The 27,779-nt window shown below is 39.5% G+C and overlaps 1 protein-coding gene across 1 annotated transcript; it reads right to left on the reverse strand.

Moving 5' to 3' along the window:
• On the reverse strand, nucleotides 1-27,549 carry LOC124718771. The gene is made up of 5 exons (XM_047244383.1): nucleotides 27,336-27,549; nucleotides 26,917-27,069; nucleotides 25,601-26,545; nucleotides 3,503-4,200; nucleotides 1-35 (listed from the first exon to the last, which is right to left on the reverse strand). The coding sequence occupies exons 2-5, from the start codon at nucleotides 26,934-26,936 to the stop codon at nucleotides 1-3; spliced, it is 1,698 nt and encodes a 565-aa protein (XP_047100339.1). The 5' UTR covers nucleotides 26,937-27,069; nucleotides 27,336-27,549.
• Between the last annotated feature and the right edge of the window lie 230 nt (nucleotides 27,550-27,779).

Consider the following 27,779-nt stretch of genomic DNA (forward strand, 5'->3'; position numbering starts at 1 on the left):
TCATTTTAACCCTCTATTGCCCAAATTATTATTTCCTGTAGAAAAAAATATTTATATGCATAGAATGTTAGAGAATAATGTATTTAACACATATAAGGTGAATTTTTGTTTTTTAAATAATTTTTAATTTAAAAAAAATCTCACGGGATAGATAAGGATGGTTCTCTTTATTAAGAATGGTAATACAAAGTAATATCTCCTTCTACAACAATGTATTTAGTTAACACACCAGACATTTTGCACCAAACATTTATCATCTGCATTAATCCTCCTGCGATTCCTTGTGTAGAGTGAAAATGGCTTGTCTGTTGTAACCACACGTGTTCGATAATCCCTGTAGGGTACCACTCCAACTGCAAATGTGCGATAAGAAATAATGTCTCTTTCATTGTAGGCCTCCATGAATTGACACTAACTACTTCTGTTGTAGTACAAGAAAACTGAATCTTGCAACCAACAAAAGTAACAGGTCCTTGTAGTAACTCCTGTTGACCAGTCTCATTAGGTGTAATTGAAAAGGTGTCCACTGTCTTGTACACTGGCAATCTGCTCCTTCTTCTATACATTCTCCTCCTGTACGGCATGGCGATGCGTAGTGTGCGGCAGCCTCGAGTCGAATGAGCCTGCCGTACAGGCCTGCACATAACAATGAAAAAGACAACAATGTACTCTTAACTCATTAAAAAAAAATTTCACGAGCGGTCTGGCGCGTCCAATAACCACCACAATCATTCAAGAATTGGAGCAGCGTACCGATTTTATCAAGGTCAACTCTAAAATACAGCGCTAGACGCTCCTCCTAATGCAACGCCCTATACATCCGCACTGCTCGGCGGTCGCAGAGCGACTGGCGCTCAGACCGGAAGTGCAGCTGGACCCCTGCAGCGCTCCTTATCAGCGCGATAAGCGACCGGAAGTGAATTTTTCTGCAACACGGGTCTAGTAATACTAGGACCCGTTTTGTGTTGCAGCGGCCAAGTCCGAATTCAAGGTCAAGCGCAATAACTCGCGTAAAATACTTCATCAGAGACAAGGGTATCGCCAGTAGAGCGATAGGACCGCCGCTGTTCTCTGTATACATAACTGATTTGGCAGACGGCAGTCTGCTGCTGCTGTTTACTGATGATGCCGGGGTGTATGGTAAGGCATCAAAGTTTAGTGACTGTCAGAGGATACAAGACGACTTAGACAAAATTTCTAGTTGGTGTGATGAATGGCTGCTGGCCTTAAATGAGGAAGAATGCAAGTTAATGCTGATGAGTAGGAAGAACAAACATGTAACGTTCATATGCAGTATTACTGGCGTCCCGCTTACTTCACTGGTGTCCTTGATCCGTACCAGGTCAGATGGAAGACATCGAAGCAATTCAGTGGCTGGCTGCTAGATTTGTTACATGTACGTGCCATTGGGATGCTTTCGGAACTCAAACAGAAGTCCTAGGAGGATGGCGTTCTTTTCTAGGAACACTACACAGGAAATTTAGAGAACTTCATTTGAAACTAACTACCAATCGATTCTAACGCCGCCAACATTCCTTGCGTATAAGGACAATGAAGACCAGACACGAAAAATTTCTTCTCACATCGAAGTGTGATGACAGTTGTTCTACCATCACTCTACTTTAGATTAATTGTACGTGGAGTCCACATAACTTAAAGAATTCGAAATATGCATTGCTACATATGTATACAAAGAGGAAAAAAACTGTGATAATACCTCCTCTCTAATGCATTAAAAACACGCATACATTAAAAGCAGGAAATTCACCCGTCTCAAAGTTACCTAATACCGACTCCAGCACCGATCAGGTGTTGTGGTTGAAATGACTAAACGGAAGTGACAGCTGTATACGAAATGGAAACCTAGGATGGTGTTATGGGCCAGACTGAAAGCTGAAGACCTAAAGATGGACAGTTTTGATGATAACAGTGTAATACACTTGCCATCGGCCACCTCCATCTCTTCATCCTCCTCTTCCTCCTCAGTCCCTCGTAGCTACTCATCTGCTGATATCAAAAAGGATGTTTATTATTATTATTATTATTATTATTATTATTATTATTAAGCATTACAATCCATGAAGGCTTTTTGCTGCAGAATGGACAATGTTGAACCACTTTGCTCTGTCTTTACAAGTAATTTGCCACTGTCTGTCATGTCCTAGTTTTCTGAGATCGTCTTGAATATTGTCCAAGTATCTCATGCGTGGGCGTCCAAGAGGTCGTCTTCCGGTGGGAATCTCTTCAGTCACTTTCTTGATGGTCCTGTTTGGTGGTGCTCTGATGACATGCCCTATCCATTTCAGTCTTTTGGCTTTAATTTTGGCCACTATATCGGAGTCTTTATATAATTTGTAAATTTCATTGTTATTTAGCAATCTCCATTCATCACTGATCCTATCTCTTATGGGTCCAAATATTTTTCTCAAAATTTTTCGTTCAAATACTCTTAATCTGTTTTCCTCTTTTTTTGTGAGAGTCCAGGTTTCAGATCCATAGGTGAGTACTGGTATAATCAATGATTTGTATACTTGTAGTTTGGTGTTCCTAGAAATTAACTTGCTTTTGAAAACTGTCAAGAGACTATAGTAGCATTTGTTAGCCTTCTGAATTCGTGATTCTATTTCAATTTTTATGGAGTTGTCAGAGGTTACTATTGTACCAAGGTAATTAAATTCATTTGTCTTTGTGAAAGCTGTGTTATTAATTTGCAGTACATTATTATTTGATGGATAGCGGGATAAGATAAAGTACATTGTTTTGTCTGTATTCAGCTGGAGGCCTGTGCCATTTGTGGCTTTAATTAATTGTGCTGTAAGAAGCTTCAAATCATTCTCACTGTCAGATAATAATGCAATGTCATCAGCGTATGCTACAATGTTAATTTTGCTTTCCAGTTGTGCTCCAATTTGTAGTAGCTTTACTTTTTGGATTATTCTATTGATTACTATGTTAAAAAGAACTGGTGAGAGTGAATCCCCTTGTTTGACTCCAGTTTTAACCTCAAAGTCTTCAGAAAGTTTGCTAGCTACTTTTATTTTGTATTTTGAGTTTAAAGTGCAAGATTTTATTAAATTTATCAATTTGTTAGGGATGCCAATCTGCCTCATGCACTTCCATAAATATTCCCTGTTGATACTGTCAAAAGCTTTTTTAAAATCAATGAAAAGCATATGTACATTTTGATTGAATTCATATTTCTTTTCACCCAACATCCTTAGGACATATATATTGTCAATAGTCGATCTGTTAGGTCTAAATCCACATTGGGCATCATCTAGGGAGTCTTCAACGTAAGGGCTTATCCTTGCTAACAGTATATTTGTCAGAATTTTATATGTTGTGTTTAGTAACGCAATTCCTCTGTAGTTTGAACAATTTGTTGGGTCCCCCTTCTTGTATATAGGGCACACAACTACTTCTTTCCAATCATGTGGGACCTGTTCCTGCTTCCAGATGTTGGTGATGATTTTGTGTAAGCAGTTTACAAAAGGAAATTTACTGAGCTTCCATATATCTGTGTCTATACCATCACTTCCAGGAGCTTTATGTCTCTTCAGCTTCTTGATGCTTTCTTTAATTTCTGCTAAGCTGGGCTCTTCGTCCGATGGGTCAGCAGTAAGATATTCATTGTCATCTTCCTGAGAGATGCTTATAGTTGGAGCATTTAGTAACTCATTAAAATATTCCTTCCATCTGTTAGCAATGTCACTTCTTTCTGTTAGCAAGGAGCCATCTGGGTCTGTTATGAACTGTCCATAATTTTTTATATTCCCACTTTTAAACATATTTATGCTCTTGAAAAATCCTCTGGAGTCTGTGGTACGGTCATTCTCAGCTCTTTTTAATTTGTAATTCATAAAATCCCTTTTCTTTTTCCTAATGAGTTTCCTGGCAAGTTTCTGTTTCTCTTCAAAAATAAGTTTGTTTTGTGTTATTGGTTTTTGTAGGAATTTTTCCCTTGCTAATTTTCTATCTTCGATAGCGTTCGAGCACTCGGCATCAAACCAGGGGTTCTTAGTTGTAGTAAAATGTCCCAAAACTGAGGTAGTTGCTCGTGTGATATTTTCTTTCAGAGCGTTCCAGGCTTGATTAGTATCATCATTGTTAATTTTACTTTCCACTTCAGGTTTGTGTGTTTCTAATTCTCTAATGTACTGGTTGAGAATGTTTGGGTTTTTCAGTTTCATTGTATTAAACCTAGGAACACCATTTAATTTAGACCATTTATGTCTTGAGAGTGAGATCTTGAACTTGGCTTTTACAAGAAAGTGATCTGAATCACAGTCTGCTCCCCTTTGACTTCTGATATCATGTATGCATTTATGATGTTGTTTTTCGATTAATACATGATCAATTTGATTTTTTGTGATGCCATCTCTTGAAGCCCATGTTTGTTTATGTATATCTTTATGTGCAAAATATGTACTTTTGATCAACATGTTTTTGGAAGTGGCAAAGCTAATAAGTTTTGTTCCGTTTTCATTACTCTGCTGATGTAGACTATGAGGTCCAATTGTAGGTTTATAATGATTTTCATGTCCTAACTTGGCATTGAAATCTCCTAGAATTATTTTAATTGAATTTTTCGAGAATGTATCATATACCTGTTCCAATTTGTTGTAAAATTCTTCTTTAATATTGTCCTCTTTATCCTCTGTTGGAGCATGGCAATTTATAACATTTAAAGTCTTATATTTGCATTGAATCGTAATGTGAGATATCCTTTCATTCACTGCCTCAAATTTCCTAATAAAAGGTAACAATTTGTTGTTTATTATAAATCCTGTCCCTAGTGCATGTATTTGTGTATCATTTCCCCCATACATTATTGTATACTTATTTTTGTTTATACTTCCATTACCCGTCCATCTGGTTTCTTGTACTGCAACTAAATCCATTTTATACCTTTCAAGTTCCTGTATGACATTTATCAGTGATCCTGATCTATAGAGACTTAATACATTCCATGTTCCCATATTCATAACCTTTAAATTTTGCAAGTTCGTCATCAAGTTTGGTGGCCCAGCATTCTTGTCATTCTGATTCGTAGCAATCCATTTTCTCCTACAGGATCCTGTGATAGGGTCGCTGGCCCTAAGCACAACCCCCAACCTGGAGGACCAGGGTCTTGATTTCGGGGATGCCTACCCCTAGAGCAGTTGCTTTCACTTCAGTTAAATTTATTCAAGCACTTCTATGATTTGATTGGGGACGTTGAGAAGTATTTTTAACAACGTGGGAAGTATGAAGGATCAAATTCTTTCGTATTAAACACTGTGTTGATAACATTAAAAGAGCAATTTTTATTTCACTTCCAAATTCATAGGTAGGAAGAGTGCATTGAGGGTCGCTACGAAAACGAGGACGTATCTCATCTCATGACAGGAAGCAGTAGTCGACATAGAATAGATATGGGCTCCAGTATTTGAATGGGAAATTTAAGAGAGCTTTGTGAGAGGACTAACATTACATTATAATTTCTGAAATAAATGGGGTGGGGTGACGAAGACGCGATTATTCGCGTTTGTTTGTGGAATATACGAGTCCGACGACATACAACCGAAGGCTGAATGAACGGATCAGTTTGGGAATTGTCCGACACTCAGCTTAACAGCTCATGTACTCAACTTTATTACAGGTATAATACATACAGAAGAATGGAAAGGATAATGTAAAGGGGTGTTGTTATACGGCGATCAGTTTAGCTTTAGGAAAGGTGAGAACAGCATAAAGACAATTCCAACGCTGCAACTGATAATGAAAGAAAAAAATCACTACATGTTCATAGGATTTGTTGACGTGGAAAAAGCAGTTTTAGAATTCAAAACTGCCGTAGGATGTTAGAAATTCTGATAAAGTAGGGGTAAACTGTAGGGTGAGATCGGAAATCACTACATGTTCATAGGATTTGTTGACGTGGAAAAAGCAGTTTTAGAATTCAAAACTGCCGTAGAATGTTAGAAATTCTGAGAAAGTAGGGGCAAGCTATAGGGTGAGATGGGTAATACACAACATGAATAAGAGCTAAGCGGGAATAATAAGTACTCGGATTAAAAAGCGTGTAAGAGATGGATGTAGTCTTCATAAGCGGTTCTTTGTACAGCTGACACTAATGCCTCTATAGCAGTTTCTCTTTTCTATCCTCTTCCTTAAAAAAAAAGAAAAAAACATGACTTTTTGCATTCAGGGGAATTTCAATCCTTTTACGACAGTTGTTTATCAGGCAGATTAGTCGTTTCAGATCACATGGATCAGAAACAGAAGTGTGGAGGACCATTACCAGTATGAAGAAAACACAAGTAAACAAAGCAGTAGAAAACCTATGGAAAAGCATTATGCAGACCTTTTAACTGAAAATAGGCCGTATTACACCCAACAGAATGAAGTGAAGATGGAAGTAACTGATCGAAATATAAACATTACAATAGAGGAACTGAATTGTGCATTAATTAAAATGAACAGTGGCCGATCACCTGCTCCAGGAAACATTCCTGGTGAATTATTGAAGGCTGGAGGAAGATGTTTAATAGTTAAATTATGAAATACTGCTCATACATCGGACAGATACGACTATTAGCAGCTGCACAATACTCCAGGCGTTGCACCCAGTTTTCGGACACATCTTCAATAACTGCTGCAGGAATTCTGGAAATTTCATTTTGAATTTGGCTGATTAACTTCTCGGGTGGTCGGATTGAACTCTCCCCTTCAATTAACCCCATATGTATGTCTGTTCCGGCTAAATCAGTTGAGGGAGGCGGCCATTTGAGAAATGTGTTCGGAAATTATGCGGTTACCAAATGCTGCTTGGAGAACTTGCAAGATTTTGTTGATGCGTGATGTGTCACGCGGTCTTGGTGCAACATTTTCGTTTGGACTGTATTCCGAGGCCTTGTTGGCCTTTGATTTGATGCACTGCCAGTTGCGTGGATGTTTCTTACCAAATTCAGTATTAAGACCACATTATTTTCTGAATATATAAGGAGTATTTTTCTTCGAGTTATGAATGAAAGTATTACTTCAGTGAATTGGTAAATAAAATGCGTAAACATTGAAGTAATGCTATTTTCCTCACATATCAGCTAAATATCATTAAATATAGCCTGAACTAATACAGTCGTACATTGTGAAATAAATGATAGTACCTTCTTCTCTAAGTTGCATCACTTGACTGAGAGACATGTTTTGGCTTGGAGTCAGGTAATGCAAAATGCAGAAATCACCATATTATATATATATATATATATATATATATATATATATATATATATATATATATATATATATATAAGCCTCACATGACCCAAATATCATTTCTATATAAATTCATAGTTTTGCAACATTTTGTATGATTTTAAGATATGAGCGTAGAGATGTAATTCAGTTTCATTATTATACTGCTTAAAAAAAAAATTGGTATTGACGCTGAATTTATATTAACAATTTCACGTTTTCTGTAATATCTCGAAGTCAGCTTTTGGCGCTTGGTCAACCGATGCATAACAGCGTCCAGTTGCAAGGAGCTTTGCGTTTCTCATCAGTGTGCAGCACGACCTCGAACAAGGCTTGCTTTTTGCCATCCTATACAGGATTGTTCAGGTCAGAGGAAGTACGAATTTTCTCTCTGTTGCTGTATGTCCGCTGGGTCCGTGTCTCTAGATAGTAGGTGAGGGATGAAATCTTTTTTCAGGTGAATTAGTCAACAAAATATCCGTAGACAGAGAGGGGAGATGTATTTAGTCCCCCCTTGCGGGTTTGGGGCTACTTCTTTCACGATTTTCATAATGCCAGTGAGGATGGTCACTATGACCGGAGGTATTTCCCGTCTGTGTTTCTGAGGCCGAGGGCTGAGGCAGAGCTGTGGGTGTCGAAAGTCTATTCACCGAGAGCTGTGACGGAACATAAACAGTGTCACGTGAGCGACTACGCTCGTTTCCAGAGAAAGCATTCGGTGTTCACGTGATACGTAGGGGTGTGGAAAATCCTTGGCGCACGCTTTGCACCTGGCGGCGTTCGGTTGCCTGCCGAGCTGTCACAACCGACCGTGAGAAACCTGGGCAACAATGTACGAAATAAATTTAACAACAATGTTAAATTGAGTTCATTCTGTCGAAGCAGATTTATTTTCATTCAGGTTGCTAACAAAACGCTCCATTCAAACACAATTGTCAATGTTAATAACAATACCAGTAATAATAATGATAAAGGACGAAACAAGGTTCACTCTGTCGAACTTGAACTGTTTTCGTTGAGGTTTATAACAAACCGCTCCTCTCTCTCCTCTATAATGCAGTCTAATTTCCACATTTGAGTTTCCACTTTTTGTACGACATGGAGGACGCACTTGTTCCAATCCTCTGCAGTCACTGTTCTTACTGCAGTACTTTAACTTCAGGCATTTTCTATGTTTTGTTTTTCGCTGCAACATAGCCTTCGATTCTGGCCCACACTAACTCGATGGCGTTCAATTCACAGTGGTAAGGAGGAATTCTGAGAACAGTTTTCCCTGCATTCTTCGCCATTTCATCTATTGCGTATTCGTTGTGCACTGTTGTGTGATTTTTAACTATATCTAAAAGTTCCAACATACCGTCTTCGTAATTGCTGTTTTTAATTTTAGCCACTCTGATATTTCGTGCTTATTAGAATCCGCATTGGGAACTTTTTCTTTTCTCCGAGACTGTTACGGCGCGTTATCAAGAACAATAACTGCATTTTCCTGAAGCCGAGGAAGAACATCTTGAAGCCACTTCTCGAAGGTTTCCGGGCACATCTCCTCATGATAATCTCCACTTTTCTTGGACTCGAAAGTCCACAAACATCCTTCAACGAACCCTGCTTTGCTGCCAATGTGTGCGATAATCAGACGTTTCCCTTTACCGGTGGGTAATCCGGACAGAAACGCTTGTTTTGAGGAATTTATAGTGTCATCTACCCAGACGTCACTTCGGGTAAGTCCTGCGTCTCGTCCAAATACTAAATGGGTCTGCCTTCATCTCTCAACCGTTTAATGGTTCGAAGATACCGCCGCCTCCATAAAATGTCATCTGTCTATTAGCATGCTATCGCGCCCACGCCGGACGTATTTGAAATTAATTTCTCTCGTTGTTGCTGTGGTCTTCAGTCCTGAGACTCGTTTGATGCAGCTCTCCATACTACTCTATCCTGTGCAAGCTTCATCTCCCAGTAACTACTGCAACTTACATCCTTCTGAAGCTGCTTAGTGTATTCATCTCTTCGTCTCCCTCTACGATTTTTACCCTCCACACTGCCCTCCAGTACTAAATTGGTGATCCCTTGATGCCGCAGAACATGTCCTACCAACCGATCCCTTCTTCTAGTCAAGTTGTGCCACAAACTTCTCCCCAATCCTATTCAATACCTCCTCATTAGTTATGTGATCTACCCATCTAATCTTCAGCATTCTTCTGTAGCACCACATTTGGAAAGCTTCTATTCTCTTCTTGTCTCAACTATTTATCGTCCATGTTTCACTTCCATTCATGGCTACACTCCATACAAATACTTTCAGATATGACTTCCTTACACTTAAATCTATACTCAATGTCAACAAATTTCTCTTCTTCCGAAACACTTTCCTTGCCATTGCCAGTCTGCATTTTATTTCCTCTCTTCCAAGTGCTTTGCTGTCTCTGACAGAATTACAATGTCATCAGCGAACCTCAAAAGTTTTTATTTCTTCTCCATGGATTTTAATACCTACTCCAAATTTTTCTTTTGTTTCCTTTACTGCTTGCTCAATATACGGATTGAATAACATCAGGGAGAGGCTACAACCCTGTCTCACTCCCTTCCCAACCACTGCTTCCTGTTCTTGCCCCTCGACTCTTATAACTGCCATCTGGTTTCTATACAAATTGTAAATAGCCTTTCGCTCCGTGTATTTTACCCCTGCCACCTTCAGAATTTGAATTCCAGTCAACGTTGTCAAAGGCTTTCTCTAAGTCTACAAATGCTTCTAAGATAAGTCATAGGGTCAGTATTGTCTCACGTGTTCCAATATTTCTATGGAATCCAAACTGGTCTTCCCCAAGGTCGGTTTCTACTAGTTTTTCCATGTGTATGTAAAGAATTCGCATTAGTATTTTGCAGCCGTGACTTATTAAACTGATAGTTTGGTAATTTTCGCATATAGTTTGGTAATTTTCGCATCTGTCAACACCAGCTTTCTTCGGGATTGGAATTATTATATTCTTCTTGAAGTCTGAGGTTATTTCGCCTGTCTCATACATCTTGCTCACCAGATGGTAGAGTTTTGTCAGGACTGGCTCTCCCAAGGCTGTCAATAGTTCTAATGGAATGTTGTCTACTCCCGGGGCCTTGTTTCGACTCAGGTCTTTCAGTGCTCTGTCAGACTCTTCACGCAGTATCACATCTCCCATTTCATCTTCATCTACATCCTCTTCCGTTTCCATAATATTGTCCTCTATTGCATCGCCCTTGTATAGACCCTCTATATATTCCTTCCACCTTTCTGCTTTCCCTTCTTTGCTTAGAACTGGGTTTCCATCTGAGCTCTTGCATGAATATCAAGTGGTTCTCTTTTCTCCAAAGGTCTCTTTAATTTTCCTTTAGGCAGTATCTATCTTACCCCTGATGAGATAAGCCTCTACATCCTTACATTTGTCCTTTAGCCATGCCTGCTTAGCCATTTTGCACTTCCTGTCGATCTCATTTTTGAGACGTTTGTATTCCTTTTTGCCTGCTTCATTTACTGCGTTTTTATATATTCTCCTTTCATCAATTAAATTCAACATTTCTTCTGTTACCCAAGGAGTTCTACTAGCCCTCGTCTTTTTGCCTACTTGATCCTCTGCTGCCTTCACTACTTCATCCCTCAGAGCTACCCATTCTTCTTCTACTGTATTTATTGACCCCCATTCCTGTCAATTGTTCCCTTATGCTCTCGCTGAAACTCTGTACAACCTCTGGTTTAATCAGTTTATCCATGTCCCATCTCCTTAAATTCCCACCTTTTTGCAGTTTCTTCAGTTTTAATCTACAGTTCATAACCAATAGATTGTGGTCAGAATCCATATCTGCCCCTGGAAATGTCTTACAATTTAAAATCTGGTTCCTAAATCTATGTCTTACCATTATATAATCTGATACCTTTTAGTATCTCCAGGATTCTTCCATGTATACAACCTTCTTTCATGATTCTTGAACCAAGCTTTAGCTATGATTAAGTTATGCTCTGTGCAAAACTCTACCAGGCGACTTCCTCTTTCATTTCTTAGCCCCAATCCATATTCACCTACTATGTTTCCTTCTCTCCCTTTTCCTACTACCGCATTCCAGTCACCCATGACTATTAAATTTTCGTCTCCCTTCACTATTTGAATAATTTCTTTTATTTCATCATACATTTCAATTCCTTCGTCATCTGCAGAGCTAGTTGGCATATAAACTTGTACTACTGTAGTAGGCGTGGGCTTCGTGTCTATCTTGGCCACAATAGTGCGTTCACTATGCTGTTTGTAGTAGCTTACCCGCACTACTATTTTTTTATTCATTATTAAACCTACTCCTGCATTACCCCTATATGATTTTGTATTTATAACCCCATATTCGCCTCACCAAAAGTCTTGTTCCTCCTGCCACCGAACTTCACTAATTCCCACTATATCTAACTTTAACCTATCCATTTCCCTTTTTAAATTTTCTAACCTACCTGCTCGATTAAAGGATCTGACATTCCATGCTCCGATCCGTAGAATGCCAGTTTTCTTTCTCCTGATAAGGACGTCCTCTTGAGTAGTCCCCGTCCGGAGATCCGAATAGGGGACTATTTTACCTCCGGAATATTTTACCCAAGAGGACGCCATCATCATTTTAACCGTACAGTAAAGCTGCATGCCCTCGGGAAAAATTACGGCTGTAGTTTCCCCTTGCTTCCAGCCGTTCGCAGTACCAGCAGGGCAAGGCCGTTTTGGTTAGTGTTACAAGGCCAGATCAGTCAATCATGCAGACTGTTGCCCCTGCAACTACTGAAAAGGCTGCTGCCCCTCTTCAGGAACCACACGTTTGTCTGGCCTCTCAACAGATACCCCTCCATTGTGGTTGCACCTACGGTACGGCCATCTGTATCGCTGAGGCACCCAAGCCTCCTCACCAACGGCAACGTCCATGGTTCATTATAAAATGTAGTTCTCCGAAAATTGCCCAGATCTGCATCTTCGTTCACGAATGTAATTGTTGTCAACTCGTTACGAAAAAAAATCGTGTACTTTCCTTCGCATCGCATTTCTATCGAAGTCATCAACACTTCCAGAAAGTTTCTGACGAATTTTCCTTTTTTGGGAGACTTCAAAGAGTGTGTGGCCTTGTACTCACTTATCACACGATACACTGAAGAACGTCCAAGACCTGCAGCTGTTTTCGAAACACTCACTCATCGACTGCTCTGGATGTAACAGTTCAGTTTTATACACATTAAGCACCATGTGCTTCTCAGAAGAACTTAATGATTTCTTCTCTGCTCGCTTCTTTGGTGGACTCAGAACTAACACGTCGACCTCGCTCGCTAAATCCGTGGATGACATAATGAAGACAGCCGAATGTGATGCTAATGAAATAAGTGAATATATAAAATAAGAAACCATGCGATGCTATTGGATGCGCACATAAACAGTGAATGCTCAGCGTGGCTACAGACACATATACTTACTCTAACAATCAACAACTAGTCATTCAAGCATCTTTACAGATGAACTTAAGATATCCTGAAATCGCCGCTGTACAACACCCACTAACGAGCTCACACCTGCAACTGAGACGGCCACACTGACAGAGCGCCGCGCCTGCGAACCGCACAATGCATCGCTCATGAAGGACAAACGGTTGCACCCATCGCATTCGAACAAACTACAAAATTAAATTCAAACCTTTCTGAAACTTTTCTCGCATACACCCCCACAAAAAAAATTTAAAGGGGTAAGTTAGTCGCTTACTATATTTCGGATGATTTGGTAAAAGTTCTGCATCAGACGTGAGGTTTTAATTTATTACTTCACTATTACTGACTCTATTGGGCAGAAAATTTGCAGACGTCATCAACATATAGTACTGAAGGAAATTATAAAATTATTTTGCTGTGCGACAAACAGTTTAGGAGATATGGCGTGATAAATATAGAGTAACGCGAAAAAACAACTTTTCCCGAAAGCTTAAGTATTTCTCTTTTTCAGTGACAATAAATTTTAATGTATTGTAAAAAAAAGGTGTTGGAAGGTAGTTCTCGGATCATTTATCATGTTCAGGTGCCAAATTATAAAAAATACAACTTTCATTTTTTAATTTCGGACGCCCCTGCCTTGTACACCCCTCGACGGCAGCGCCGTGGTCACGCGCCTTGCCGTGTTTACAGTACGTCTCTTGTTCCGGTGAATGGAGTATATAGAATACGTGGCGTGAATGACATGCTTTGTCAACTGAATTTGGAAGACTGTTCTCGCTTTCGTAGCTTCACTAGAATGTCGCCGTCAGATTTTGAAATGTTGTTGAATATTGTAGGACCATTTTTTTTTTCTCAAAGAAAGACACAAATTTCAGTAAAGCTATCCCTGTGAAGCGGATTTGCTATTACTCTTCGTCTTCTGGCGTATCAAAGCCTTGCGTATTTACTCCGTGTTTCAAAGCCCGCCATATCTCAAATAGTTGCGGGAGTTAGTGAAGCTTCCTCCAGCAAGAAAAGTGACACACGTCGAAAATGGCAATTTTGAATTTGTCACTGAAAATATGGATACAATTACAGTATTACTTTTCTATATTATGTAACAGAATGTCTTCTTTTTCCTTAGCGTGTGGCCCGCGTGATGGCGGGGGGCCGCTGTTTTGGTTCGTTGTCGCCACTTCTTGGGATCTCGTGCTTGATCAGAGTGATAAGATCTCGAGGTCTCCATGCAGGGTGGCCGGCCGGGGTGGCCGAGCGGCTCTAGGCGCTGCAGTCTGGAACCGTGAGACCGCTACGGTTGCAGGTTCCAATCCTGCCGCGGGCATGGATGTCCTTAGGTTAGTTAGGTTTAAGTAGTTCTACGTTCTAGGGGACTGATGACCTCAGATGTTAAAAGTCCCATAGTGCTCAGAGCCATTTGAACCATGCGGGGTGTCACGCCATCTTGCATTGCTCTTCCTGCTGGCCGTTTCCCACTTACATTTAGGTTGAAACTGGTCTTTGCCGCAGTTCTTCCGTCTGCTCTGAGGACATGCCCGTACCAACGTAGGCGGCTTCCTCTCATTTTGTCAACACTGTATAGCCTGCGAACTTCATTAATTGCTCGACGTGGTCATGCAGTGTTAATCCCGGTGACCACCTAAGCATTTTCGTCCCCATAACAGCAAGTCTTTCCTCTATTTCCTTTGTTGAAGACCAGCATTCAGCCCCATACCAGCATTCAGCCCCATACGGTACAACTGGACGGATTACCGATCGGTATATTTATGATATGATCCTGTTTGGAATTTTCTTGTCGCATAGTACTCCAGTAACGGAACGCCATTTGAGCCACGTGCTGCTGAGGCGATTGGAGATTTCTGCACTGAGATAACAATCGGCAGCAATTGTCGAGCTCAGGTACTTAAAAATCGTTGCTGTTGGGAGGTCAGCACCGTTGATTCTGATGGTTACAGAGTCATTTAAGTCTGTGGAAAGGTAATAGGTTTCCAACATATTGAGACGTAGTTCTGCATCTGCAAGGCGGTCATTTCAGGCTTGTTCTTCAAGGTTGTAGATCATTCTTATCTTCACTGGCCAGTAGCACGTCATTAGCGTACAGTAACGTCCAGCGTGAGGTTTTCTGCAGGCTTCTTGTGACTGTATCCATTACAGTGATAAATAGGTGCGGTGAGAGCAGATCCCTTATGAACTCCCACGGAAATAGGGAAGTCGTCAGATAATATAACAGCATATACTGCCGTTAAATACTTACGAGAAATGTAAAAGAAGTTTCCACTACTTCACCATAAGTTTCGTATAGTTCTTTAAAAGTATTTTCTCAAATATTACATTTTTTATTTGTCACTTTTCTTGCCAGGTTGCGACGTATTTAATTGATTAGATATCTATTTTTATATTATTCTCATATTGGCATCATTCCATGAAGATAATTTCTTCAGAATCCAAATCAGATATGCTACCAATGGATGCGACAGGGGAATCTGCGGTTGAAGTTGAAGCTGATGATCCTGCTGCATCTATGCTGCTGCTTCCTCGGAGCATTTAGTTCTTCCTCGTACAGCACATCACTTACTCGTTTTGTAGCCACTGCCCTTTCATAGGGCGAAGCTCTTTCAACTTAGTGACAAATTTTCCGAAGTCTGTTGCCCATTCCTGTTGTTTGCATTGATGTTGCTGGTGCATAATGCTATGCGACATTTCTGCTGCATTAAGGAGGGACGTACATAAAATACAGGTACAAATGTAACCTGTCACCAAATCCACAATTTTTGAGTTACTTAACTGAAATTATGTACAGTGGTTGAGGGTAGTTGAGGGGATCCACTGAAAGTTTTTTGTAATTTTAATTGAAATTTTGGAATTCTTTTGAAATTATGAAATTTTTGAACTCACGATACACATAGGTACCATTTACTAAGAAAGTTTCTAAGAATTGTCTTGTGAATTTTACAGTATAATCTCTACATTCATATAAAGAAACCTACAGAAGCATTTCAATTTATTGACATTTAACGAACTTTTATATTTTAACTGAAAAAATACACATCAAAATTCTACCTTCTTAATTATATATCTTGGCATTCATGCATGATATTAAATATTCACTCCGTGTACATGTTTCTTATACATAATACCAAAAAACATGCCTAAAATCTGTTACACATCTTTTCTAGTTTTGAAGAAAAATGTACCTGAATAACGTAAATAGTAGTTATGAGAAAATGAGTTTAACATGCTCTTTCATTGTCGTTCCATCCTTCAAAAGCCACCTGATGCATATTCATTGTCCTCATTTCCTTCCACACTTCTCTTCTGGCTGCTTATTTTCTGTCTTGTCTGCTTTGCAAGGTCTTCAATGGATTTATCGCCTGCAAGTATACGTTGAGTGTCTATCCCCTTAAAAGATTTCGCGAGTGAAAACTCCAGGCCCATTCTCTGCAAGACCTTCATCCTCTCTGAGTTCCCACCATTAAAAACAACAACTGCGTCATAAACTACAATTTTAACCATGTTGAACAAAATGTAGTTTTGGGGTAACGTTTCCATATGAGGACATTCAGGGATTCATTAGGATTCTGCGTTTTGCAATGAACACATTTGAGAAGATAGGAGTTGGATAGAACCCCAAATGTTGGCTTAATGACATTGAGAATAGGTTTAGGAAGACTTTCCTTGTGAGTATAAGGAATCCCATCCCTCTGCGCCTGTTTGTAGCGACACCAACTAATTGGGCCAAGATTGTGTTCATCTGTGGATAACATATGAAAGTATGTTGCCCAAACAGACCGGCGCATATCTTTGACACTTGATAGGTTATCTCTAATATTCTTACCATAATACACTTGAAGGGTATCAATCATCATCTTCGTTAACCTGTTCTTTCCACTTAGACCCTTTCCGTCTTCCAACTTCGTGCCCTTCTTGTCATCCACAACTGTTCGCCATCTTGAGTGCATGCGCTTCTGGGCGTGACCTACACATTCAAGATTTTCAATAATAGATTCTTCACCATATGGTTTGCTGTGACTTACTACCTTGAATGCGCCGGAGTCACCAAGATACTTTACGTATCTGACTCCATGTTTAGAAACAGATCTGTTAAAAATTATCTGCATTCCAGCACCTTCCATCGAGCCACATGATCCACAATGGTTCATTCTGCAGCTGTGATTCTTCATCAAATCTTCTGTTTTCGTATTTCTGGTAATAGGACAATTTTGCCAGTACTTGCTCATTACTTGCACATAAAGTACTTTACCTACATCAACACTTATCACAATTGAAATGCCATGTGGGGCTGTATGGCCCCTCTTCATAAATGTGCCGTCATAGGAAACAACCAGATCAGTCTTCACGTGATTACCATACTCATCATCCGAAGGATCATTCTCTCTTACTGCCTCTGCTGTTGCTGCAGATAAATTCTCTTCACAAACTTCATAAAGTGCCTTCTTCAAGTCAGTATTTGCCGTTGAAAATCTTAACATGGTGCTAGCATATTCATCATTCCACAGAGTATATTTTCTCCTATTCGTACACCAATGCATCTTAGAAGCGAATATGAGATTTTTATATGGTCTAATACCAGTTATTTGATTTTGATGTTTTAAGTGAATGTCAACATCACAGTCCTTGCATAAAATATGTAAATTACACACCGTGCCCACTCTGTTACCATCATCGTATAATTCCAGATCATCTTAACCACATATTGTACACACCATGCTAATTTCACTGCACTAGACAACAACTCAATGTCAGCCATGCGATATCCAGTGTTATTTAGACAGTCATCACCATTGTTAGTCATATAGACACCTGAAATCTACTGTCTTGAGCTGCTGGGAGAAGAGTTCACACAGTCGGTACCATTACCGAAATTATTAGCGTGTCTGCAATTTAATAAAGCACGTACACACTTCTTGCACATCTTTTTGAAACTTATTCTTTGTCGTGGCAGTTTTAAAAAACACAACATAATACGACGACGATGTTAGCAAAAAACTCAAATACAAGTATTCGCGACTTTGTAAACAAAGATTATCGTTGTCTTTTGCTTCTAGCGTCAATATCCAAGGCCCTACTACGCCGTAGTGGAGAAGCGAGGCAACTGTCCCCCAATTGAAGCAGCTGATCGCCGCCATTTGCAGGGATGAATCCTAGTACTGGAGTTGTGATTTGAAGCATAGGAGACGCAACAAGAGCAAATTGAAGCACAAGTTAAACACATGTTTGTTTAAAAAAATACTGAGTATTCGAGTCTATTTTAAAAGTATACTTAAATGAATGAAGTTTCCTGATTTCTTAAATACGTCTGCATAGAGACGCAAAATTTAAGAACGTAAGGTTCTTTCCTGACAAGGTGGAGCAGGTTTACATAGAGTTATTTGCATTAGATAATTACATGAAACTTTTAAAGTGGCAGACAGTACGATTATTATTTAATTCACGTAATTTTCCTGTCAGGTCCTGTTTGCTTTTTGCCGACTACTGTGTACATTTTGGACGCTTACCTTTGTTTAGCACAGTATTGTCTACATTTTAGTATGTTTAATTTTAATAACCCATATCACTTTAAATACGGTAGGAATTTCATTCGCACATTAGTTTTTAACACTGATATCACCTCTGAAGGTGGTGAGTTTGCAACGTTTGATCAAATATTTGACCATTTACGAAGTATAGTTGTAACACCCCACCCGTCACTTGTCTGGTTTTGGCGTGTGTTTACCCCAGGTAATTGACTAACAGATCAACAGAGTGTGCAAAACTGCCACAATATCGGATAACGCAAAGAAAGTAATAAGGCCCTATGACTCCTGATTGAACTGCGGTGGCAGTGTTGACACTGTTTCAGAATTGATCCCTTTTAATTAAAAAGGGGTGCACATTGATGTTATATTCAGCTATTGAACACCAGATGCAAATGTAGAACATAAAATTAATTAAGAAAGTGACTTGGGATTTCAACTACTTGATTGAAAACAGATGCAGTCGATTAGCACAAATTTATTTTAACTCACAACCTTCAGTCATCACATTACATGACTCTCCTAACAGGCAGTGGTAATAAATTGCATTTGCGTGGAGTAACTGACCAGGAGTAACGCGAAGTGCGAGAAGATTTCTACAATACACGGCCCATGAAATCCTCGTGGAAACTTTGCCGGCATGATCCAACAAATTAATCAGTGACCTAACTTAAGCCGGAGCGGGCGCAATATCACTGAATTCAGCATGGTGGGGTGGCGTCGTCGTGCAGAAGTCGGCTGGCCTCGTGGTGCTGCAAGGCTGTAATCGTCTGTACACTCCTAGCTATCTTGCTCAGTACATAGCTGAACAAAAACTTTCCATCTCCAAGCTCAATCGTCCCATTTGCTAAATCCTAAACTGCAGAGATGCTCACTCTCTCTCAGGCAAGCTGAGTAAAGAACGCCACGTCCGCACTCTAGGCAAGCTGGGAACGGAAACTTCTACGGAGACTTCTGCCAGTCTGCCCTTTGCCTCGGTTTCCCCTCCAGCAAAATCACTTATGCCAATTGCAGCGCAAGTCGCATTAATTATGCGTCGCTTCCGAGTGCCGACCAATGCCTGCTCTGGGAAGTAAATAAATTCCCACAAAATTTCCCCTCCTCTCAACTTCTGCTATTTAGCTCCTCCCAGGTCACCCATCAATGTTAGCACCTGTATAAAACGCCAATTTTTCTGGAATTCTGACTCCCAGGAGAGTTCTTCAACTTCCTTGGTCCTACGTTCCCATCAGAGGCCGGCATATTTCATTCTGTCGCTCTTCACCTGATTTATTTCAGACTCTGCGGACTGTGAATTCAGCGTGAAGTTGCTATAGTCATGAACACGCATATTTTGGCCTCTGTCGACCGCTTCACCGTAGCTTTGCGTGGCTTTCTCGCATGTTTCACTGAAAATGGGACAACAGACATTTGTCAACAGGCGTAAAAGTTCTCCGTCTGCTTCCCAGTACACCAGCATGATGTGAACCACCCACTCACTGTCACTCATCTTAAGGCAGCTGGAGGCCGCACCCCATTACCACTTTCTCAGAGCTTGAGCCGCCCTAAGCTGCCTATTGTTGCTTCCCTTCACCGCTCCCCAGCCCGGCCGCGGTCAACTCTGAATACTTCCTTGGGATAAACTAGCCTCCAGTAAATCGACGTGTTTCCACAAAGTTGTTATGTCGCATGAATTACTTTAAAACCATCACCCAACATTAATTATTCCAATACGTCCATACTACACCCTCTACAAGATGTATTGTGCCTTGTCAGTCATTTTTGTTCAGCCCTACTGTTCACTCAACGTAAGTTTGGTGATCTTTAATGACTTCATGTAACGGGTAGTATAGTTCTTGCCATCTTACATAATCACCACCTGATAGCACATGTTAAGTATATAAACGCAATTATTCGACCTACCTCTGATTCATACTTAATATGAATCTGATTAAAAATCAAAATACCTATCATGTGCCTAGTTCTTCATTCAGTTCAACTTAGTACATTAACACTGTTAGTAGTTTTAGTAATTTAGATGCAAATACAGTATACGAGGTGTGGCTAGAAAAAAACCAGACTGATGCTGGAAAAAACATTTATTTACAATTATTTACAATTTCATGTTATCTCATTCAATGTACTCTCCTCCTCGGTCTCTACACCGCTCCATACGAATTTTCCACTGTTCATAGCAATGCTGCAGATCATTTTCGGTAAGTCCATACAGTACTTCCGTCGCTTTTTCTTTTACTGCTTCAACAGTCTCAAATCTAGTTCCTTTCAAAGCTGACTTGACTTTAGGGAAAAGAAAAAAGTCACAGGGGGCCAAATCAGGTGAGTAGGGTGGATGATCTAAGATGGGAATGTTGTGTTTTGCCAAAAACGTCTTCACTGACAACGCACTGTGAGCTGGGGCATTGTCTTGGTGAAGGATCCATGACTTTTTTCTCCACAAATCGTTTCGTTTTCTCCGTACTCGCTCACGTAGGGTAGCCAGGACGCTAATGTAGTAATGCTGATTCACTGTTTGTCCCTCTGGTACCCAATCAATGTGCACAATCCCTTTGATGTCAAAAAAAAAAAAATCATCATTGCCTTGAATTTCGATTTTGACATTCGTGCTTTTTTTTTTGTCGTGGAGAACCAGGAGTTTTCCAATACATCGATTGGCGTTTAGTTTCGGGATCGTAAGTAAAAAACCACGATTCATCGCAAGTAATAACATTTTGTAAGAAGGTGGGATCACTTTCAATGTTTTCCAGGATGTCAGAACAAATCATTCTTCGGCTTTCCTTCTGTTCAATTGTGAGACACTTTGGAACCATTTTTGAACACACTTTGTTCATGTTGAAACTTTCATGAAGAATCTGCCTAACACTTTCCTTGTCAACTCCTGTTAACTCAGACACTGCTCTGATTGTTAAACGGCGATCTTGTCGAACAAGTTTACCGATTTTTTCAATGTTTGCATCAGTTTTTGCTGACAATGGTCTGCCAGTGCGAGTGTCATCACTGGTGTCTTCGCGGCCATCTTTAAATCGTTTAAACCACTCAAACACTTGTGTTCGCGATAAACAATCATCGCCGTACACTTGTTGTAACATTACAAACGTTTCATTTGCAGATTTTCCTAGTTTGAAACAAAATTTGATGCTAACACACTGTTCTTTCTGTACACTCACCATTTTCCGACGCACAGACAAAACGTCAACTACTTAAAACAGACGCCACGGGCAGACTGAGTGCAGGAGGCAGATGAAACTCGAGCAGTAGGCGGAGCGAGAGTCACGTGACAGGCCACGCGACTTTCAGCCTTATTGCATTCGTTTTATTGTTTCACCAGTACTAGTCCGGTTTTTTTCTAGCCACACCTCGTAAGTACTTGACATGCAACAAAGGAGCATTGTCTGTAGTCTAACACTGCAACTTTTTCATTATGTAGCAATTTTTGTAGCAGAAAGCTTATTAGATACAGTATAATGTGTAAATGTAGACATCAGGTTAGGCTATAGAACAATCTGCTGTCGCCTACATTTAGCATTTGCATTAATTGGCTTTGCAAACAAATTGTTACTTTTTTAATTTAACCTACAACTCAGAGGCATCGCATATTGATTTATCACAACCAAGATGTAGTGTCACTTCAAGAACATCCTGTAACAACCATTATTGGTATTTTGACAACTATGCATTAATATACCTAAAGGTATTAAGAAGAGTCAGCTATCCATGTTTTTAGTAACTTTCAAGAGCACATTAAATGTCATGGAAGTCAAAACAATCAAAGAACTTTCAATGTGGCAACTCCTTGAAATCTATTCAGTAAATCTTAATTTATTATTTTGGTTATAGAATTAGCACTTTAGTACAATGATGTAATAACTTTTCACTGTCTTACACAGACATGTACATCTCTAACTTCATTCCACACCCCATGGAACACTACTGATGTAATGTTCAGTAGGAGGAGGTAAGAGGTGTAAGGAAGGACCACCACACTACAGACATTGTCATAATTAAGTTCACAGGATTTAATTTTGTACACATACATAAGAAAGACATTTACAGCTGTCTGGATTATTCATACACAGGTGGTAAAATGAAAGAATTGAAATGATACAACGCTATTTTCAAGTTTAAACAGTTTTATTTTTAATTAAAAAACATCATATTTCACCCATCACTGATTTTGAAATAAAACTGATTTTGTCAGTGTCTGTCTAATAACTTTTTTGGGCAATTTTGCATTGCATATGTTTGTAATATGGTGACAACAAACATACTGCCTTACAATTGATTTTACAATAATGTACCAATGATTCTCTGGGAAAACATTTTCCATCAGATGGTCCTTCAGTTCAGGAAATAAGTCCTGCTGCATTACTATTGGCACAACATTTGACATTATTTCAGTGAGTGTATTGCTTTTCTGAATTACATTAGTTGATTTCACAACCCGTAGCCATATTATTTTCTCAGCTTCTCTGCAAACCACAATTACTCCTGCTGATGGCATAATCAAGCCACCATTGTTTTTCCTCCTTAACAAATCAGACAACTGAACTGTTTCTACACTAAATAAACTATGTATGCAAGAACTGCAATTCAATTTCTTTACCATGTGTTTCACAACAAAACATGTAAAATATACAAGAAGATTACTAGTGTACTCTGTTAAGTTATTTTGCAATATCACATAATCATGGGCAGACACACTCCACATTTGTTTCATCAGTACAGTCATATCGCCTGCTGTTGCAAAACTCAACTGGTTCATACAAAACACGTTTCTTTTCCCAGTCCAAGGTAAAAGACATGTATCATCTTGAAACTGACAGTTAGCAGTTGCCTTATGTCTGACCTCATTTGAAATTAGGAGGTTCCTATATGCTGCTCTCAACTGTAGGTAGGATGGATTGTTATTCCATCCTAACTTAGATCTAACTAAAGAAAAATACATTTCCAGATGATCCTGGCTAAACTTGTACATCAGCAAGTAGTTCATCTTTTTTGTCATGATTACATCATTATACAAGCCTTTAATAGTTTCACACAGTGCTAATATCCCAAGTATAGCTGTCTTCCTATTACCTTTACATAATAGCTTCCCATTTGTATCTTTAAGGGATGTCAAATAACCAGCTACTGTCTGAAGGAAAGGCTCCCAAACACACTTACTACTCTCCCGTATTGGTGCTTTGTATCCCTTACCCAAAGGATTTTTTGAATTGAACATACCAAATATTTGATCAAAAATAAGACAGAAGTCTGCTGTTCCTTCAGATCCCTGAAATTACTCTGATTTTAAATTGCAGCATAAATATTGCAGTGCAGAACTAACTGAAGCACTTAATACCTGGACAGCTAACTCCAAAGTTCAGGTGCAATAATTTCAGTTTATTAGCCAGAGTAAGCCTCTCCCTTTCTTGTGTATAATGCAGCTTTTCGATATACTGCCAGGAGACTTTCTTCCGCTCCCATCAACTAAATACATATTTCTAACTAACTTGATCATATGGCAGGGACAAAATAATATATACAATGTTACCTGTAACAGGATGAGAAAAATAGGGTTTCATATCTTCAACAGCAATATTTGCCACTAACTCCTTTGCCATTGTAATATTGGTGGAAAGTCCATCAAAAGTAACAGCTAACACATTGACATTTACTTCATACAACATTGTAATGGCCATTTAAATAATTGTTTTCTTCTCCCAGGCAGAAACACACACGAAAATAATCTACTGAATAAAGGCTTACATCATCATGTCATTCCTTAAAAGGATCGCGCTCTTGACTTGTTGGAGGAGTTGGGGTCATAGGTGACCCCAATCATCTTTACTATGGATAAAATAATATTTCTGTTTCTTGTAAAAATCCAGAATTTTATGACTTCTACCACACAGTATTGTAGTTCTCTCACAAAAATTTTTAGACGCCCTGAAAGAAAATTTCTTATTAATTTCATGTTAAGTCACCGCTGACTTGTCAGGTGTGTGTGTGTGTGTGTGTGTAATTGAAAATGTATCCACTGTCTTGTACACTGGAAGTCTGCTCCTCTTCATGTATCTTCTACGGCGGTACGGCATGGTGATGCGTAGCGTGCGGCTGCCTCGAGTCGAATGAGCCTGCAGGTGCCTCTGGACACAGTTATCAAAGACATGACGTCAGAACTTCCTGCCCCCACACGCGCGCACAGCGCCAGCGCGCCTTATCAGTGTTGCGCAATCTTGATTTTCCAGCAACACGGGCCTAGTAATACTAGTGCCGGTGTTGCCCGGCTGCCTCGTCCAGCGGCTAAGTCCCACTCAAGGTCACCCGCCTTACACGGCGGCATAAGACCACTGCAAGGACTTACAGTATAACACCCACCCACCTCCCCAGGGGTCATAACCCCTGCAACCCAAAGAAGAGAAAGATGCTTCAGTAGCTGAATTAGTATTTAAAAAAAAGGGGGGGGGGATAGATAAGGATGGTTTTCTTTATTAGGCATGGTGATGCCATCTTTAAGCCAGCCGCATTCATCAATGCCACCTAAAGGCTGACCAAGACGCGACTCACGTCCATCAACACGCCAAGGGCTACCAACATCACTTAACCTCTGAGCATATTGACTTAATTCTGCCTCACTATCACTAATTGGCTGATTTTGCTGACCACACGGAATACCCAAACAACAACAAATATTACCACAACGACAAACATCATGAGGTTCAAAATTATCATTAAATCTTCCTGATAAGACATCAGCCATATAAGGACTAGGTACTGCATTTTCAACAGGTAAATTATCCCTAACCATATTACGAATTTCTACACTTTCAAATCATTTAAATTACTCATCTTCTTCGTCAAAAAATATTTTGAACTCAACATGTATTGGTGCTTTATATATTCTCTTAACAAGTCTTCTTAACTTATGTCTACCACACAACCAACGAGCACTCACAATATAACCATCACAAAATGTCATAAAACTGTCTTGCTTTACTAATGTCTTCAAATCCACTTTAACTTCAAAATGCCTCATTCGTAAACGTACCACAACGGCAACCACTTAGCCTTTCTTAAATGCCAATAGCTATACTGACAACGTTCTTTATTACGTAGCTGAACTAGAAATCTATATACCTCTGAAAACAAATCCAACAACTCTCCTCGATTAAATTGAAATTGCCACAAGCTATCCAAGACCAGTAAAGCAGCACCTTCACTTATTCTATTTCCATAAAACAATAATGCTGTCTCAAATATATAATCTTCTCCGACGTTTGGTGCGTTGGGATTAAGGAGGGCGTCACGGACAACAGGCGAAAAATCAACAATTCTTCCCCAATTAGACTCAAAGAAATCTCTTGCAGTCATTTATTTCTGAAATTACAAACAAGATGCTGAAGTATTTTTTAAACAAAAAGTTACATAATAATCAACTTTACACAATACAGAAACAGATTTTCGTAATACATTTTCTGAACCCTTCTGCGGCTCAAAACCACTCTCTAAAACACCCATACAATAATCACCAAATGAATTAGAATACAATCTACAATGATCTGGAACTTTACATTCTGTTTCTAAAGTAGACACAGCATTATCCTCTTTCAACACAGTATCTATTGGACAAGATGTACTAGGCTTAAAATAACGATAAAACTTAAATGTAGTCCTCTTATTTATTTTACGATATTTAACATTTCCTGAATCATACTTAGCTAAACTGCCCAACTCTTCACCATACTTTAAATGACGAATACTAACATAAGCATTCTGAGCAGGCTTTGAAACAACCAACATCTCACTTGGCTGAACAGCACCAGTTAATTTACATTTAGAAAGACTGTCCAAACATGCATTTAATCTCCGTTGCATTGAACTATTGTCCTTAGTTTCCACTTCTTCATTTGTAAAATGTGGAAATAACATTTCATGAACATTGAAACCATAGAATTTTATTATAGCTTTAGACGGAATTACCCTACCATAATTACATCTAAAGGTATGAAACCATTCTTTATGTTTTAAGGGCACCAAATTCAATTTCTTAAAATTTTGATCAAAGTCTGCACCACCATATCTAAAACTCATATTTACAGTGTGCCAAAAAGACAGTTTAGCACGACACATTGGTGCAATTGGCATTCTCCATAATGGCTGAAGACGACGAGCTTTTTTATTCAATCTCTTAGCTCGACGTGCTTTAATATACTTCGGAAGAAGACAACGCTTCATCCTGCGCATCTTCCTCCTCTTCGCAAAGTTCAATAATCTCCTGTTCAATCGACTCCTCGGGCGTAAGCGGAGGTTCCACCTTGACCGGAGACGATACCTTGCAATGACAAATGTATCAGCTCTCACAATATTAACACGAGACAAAAAGGCCTCATCTGTCACTTGCAATTCATTACTGACAAAGATAACTAAACCTCTATGAACAATTTCTTTAGGCGGTGAGCCTTTAACATTCACTGACACACGGCTACCTTCCATTACTCTCTTCAAAATAAAATTATAATGCCTCCACTTAGACCACTCAAATTCTTCAAAGAGAATTACTTGATGAAAACCTTGTATGTAACCACCAAAGCCAAAATTATCTGGGAAAGGTAAGAACACTTGGTATTTTTTTACAATTTTATCTATCAAAGTACTCTTACCAATATTTGTACCACTCCAAAGATATAATTGATCTTTCCTTACCTTCTTGGATTGTATCGCATTGTTGTACCAATCAACGATTTCCTTAGCCCAACCAGAATACGGATGTTCAAACAGAGTGAAAGACTTCTGTGGCTTTGGCTTCGTCTTAAAAGAAGCCAAAAACTTCTCTATGTAGTTTACTCTGTGGTAATTCTGACAAACAAAGGCATCACAATAATCAATCACAGATGTAACTTCTGCGTAGCGGTGCAACTGATAATAGAAACTCAATCTAGACTGATTTATGTTCGTTAATGCATAGCCATCTTCCTTAGTTATATAATGTAACCATGCACGCTCGTTTCTCGGAAACTGGATATCAAATGTACCACAGCCTCCATATTTCCTCAAATAACGTGCACGAACATAATTAGCATAGACTGCTTCTTTAAGTTTCATGTAAACATGAATGTGCTTACCCTCTCTTAAGTGATAGCACTCCTCAGATACACAATACTCCTCTACACAAAACTCAGAAAGGAGCCACTCTTTAAAAGCAACCTTCTGCACTGTCTCACAGTCAACTGTAATACCGAACTTTGTGCCAGGCACAGCGCGCTTGCGCTTATCGCCACTTCCTGTTCTCCTACCAGCACCGCGCCGCAACCCGCCGTGGCCCCTAACCACAACTTCCGGTGCAGCTGCGACCAGCGCGTTATCAGCAACTTGATTTTCCAGCAACACGGGCCTAGTAATACTAGGACACACACACACACACACACACACACACACACACACACACACACACACACACACACACACCATCAAAAAATAAGAAAGCCTAGCCTAACCAAAACCGTGAAAGAAAATTTCTTATTAATTTCATGTTAAGTCACCTCTGACTTGGCTGCTTGGTTCTCTAA

Source organism: Schistocerca piceifrons, chromosome 10, assembly GCF_021461385.2.
Source record: "Schistocerca piceifrons isolate TAMUIC-IGC-003096 chromosome 10, iqSchPice1.1, whole genome shotgun sequence".
Classification (NCBI taxonomy): domain Eukaryota; kingdom Metazoa; phylum Arthropoda; class Insecta; order Orthoptera; family Acrididae; genus Schistocerca; species Schistocerca piceifrons.

What these genes read in the sequence shown, in the direction of transcription:
- LOC124718771 (XM_047244383.1), bottom strand. Translation starts at nt 26,936, where the DNA reads ATGCGATACAATCCAAGAAG. An exon ending in AATACTTCAGCATCTTGTTT is followed by an intron (nt 4,201 to 25,600) that starts GTAATTTCAGAA and finishes TGGTGTTCCTAG; the next exon opens with GTTTAATACAATGAAACTGA. An exon ending in CACAGATATATGGAAGCTCA is followed by an intron (nt 36 to 3,502) that starts GTAAATTTCCTT and finishes TTTTTTCTACAG; the next exon opens with GAAATAATAATTTGGGCAAT.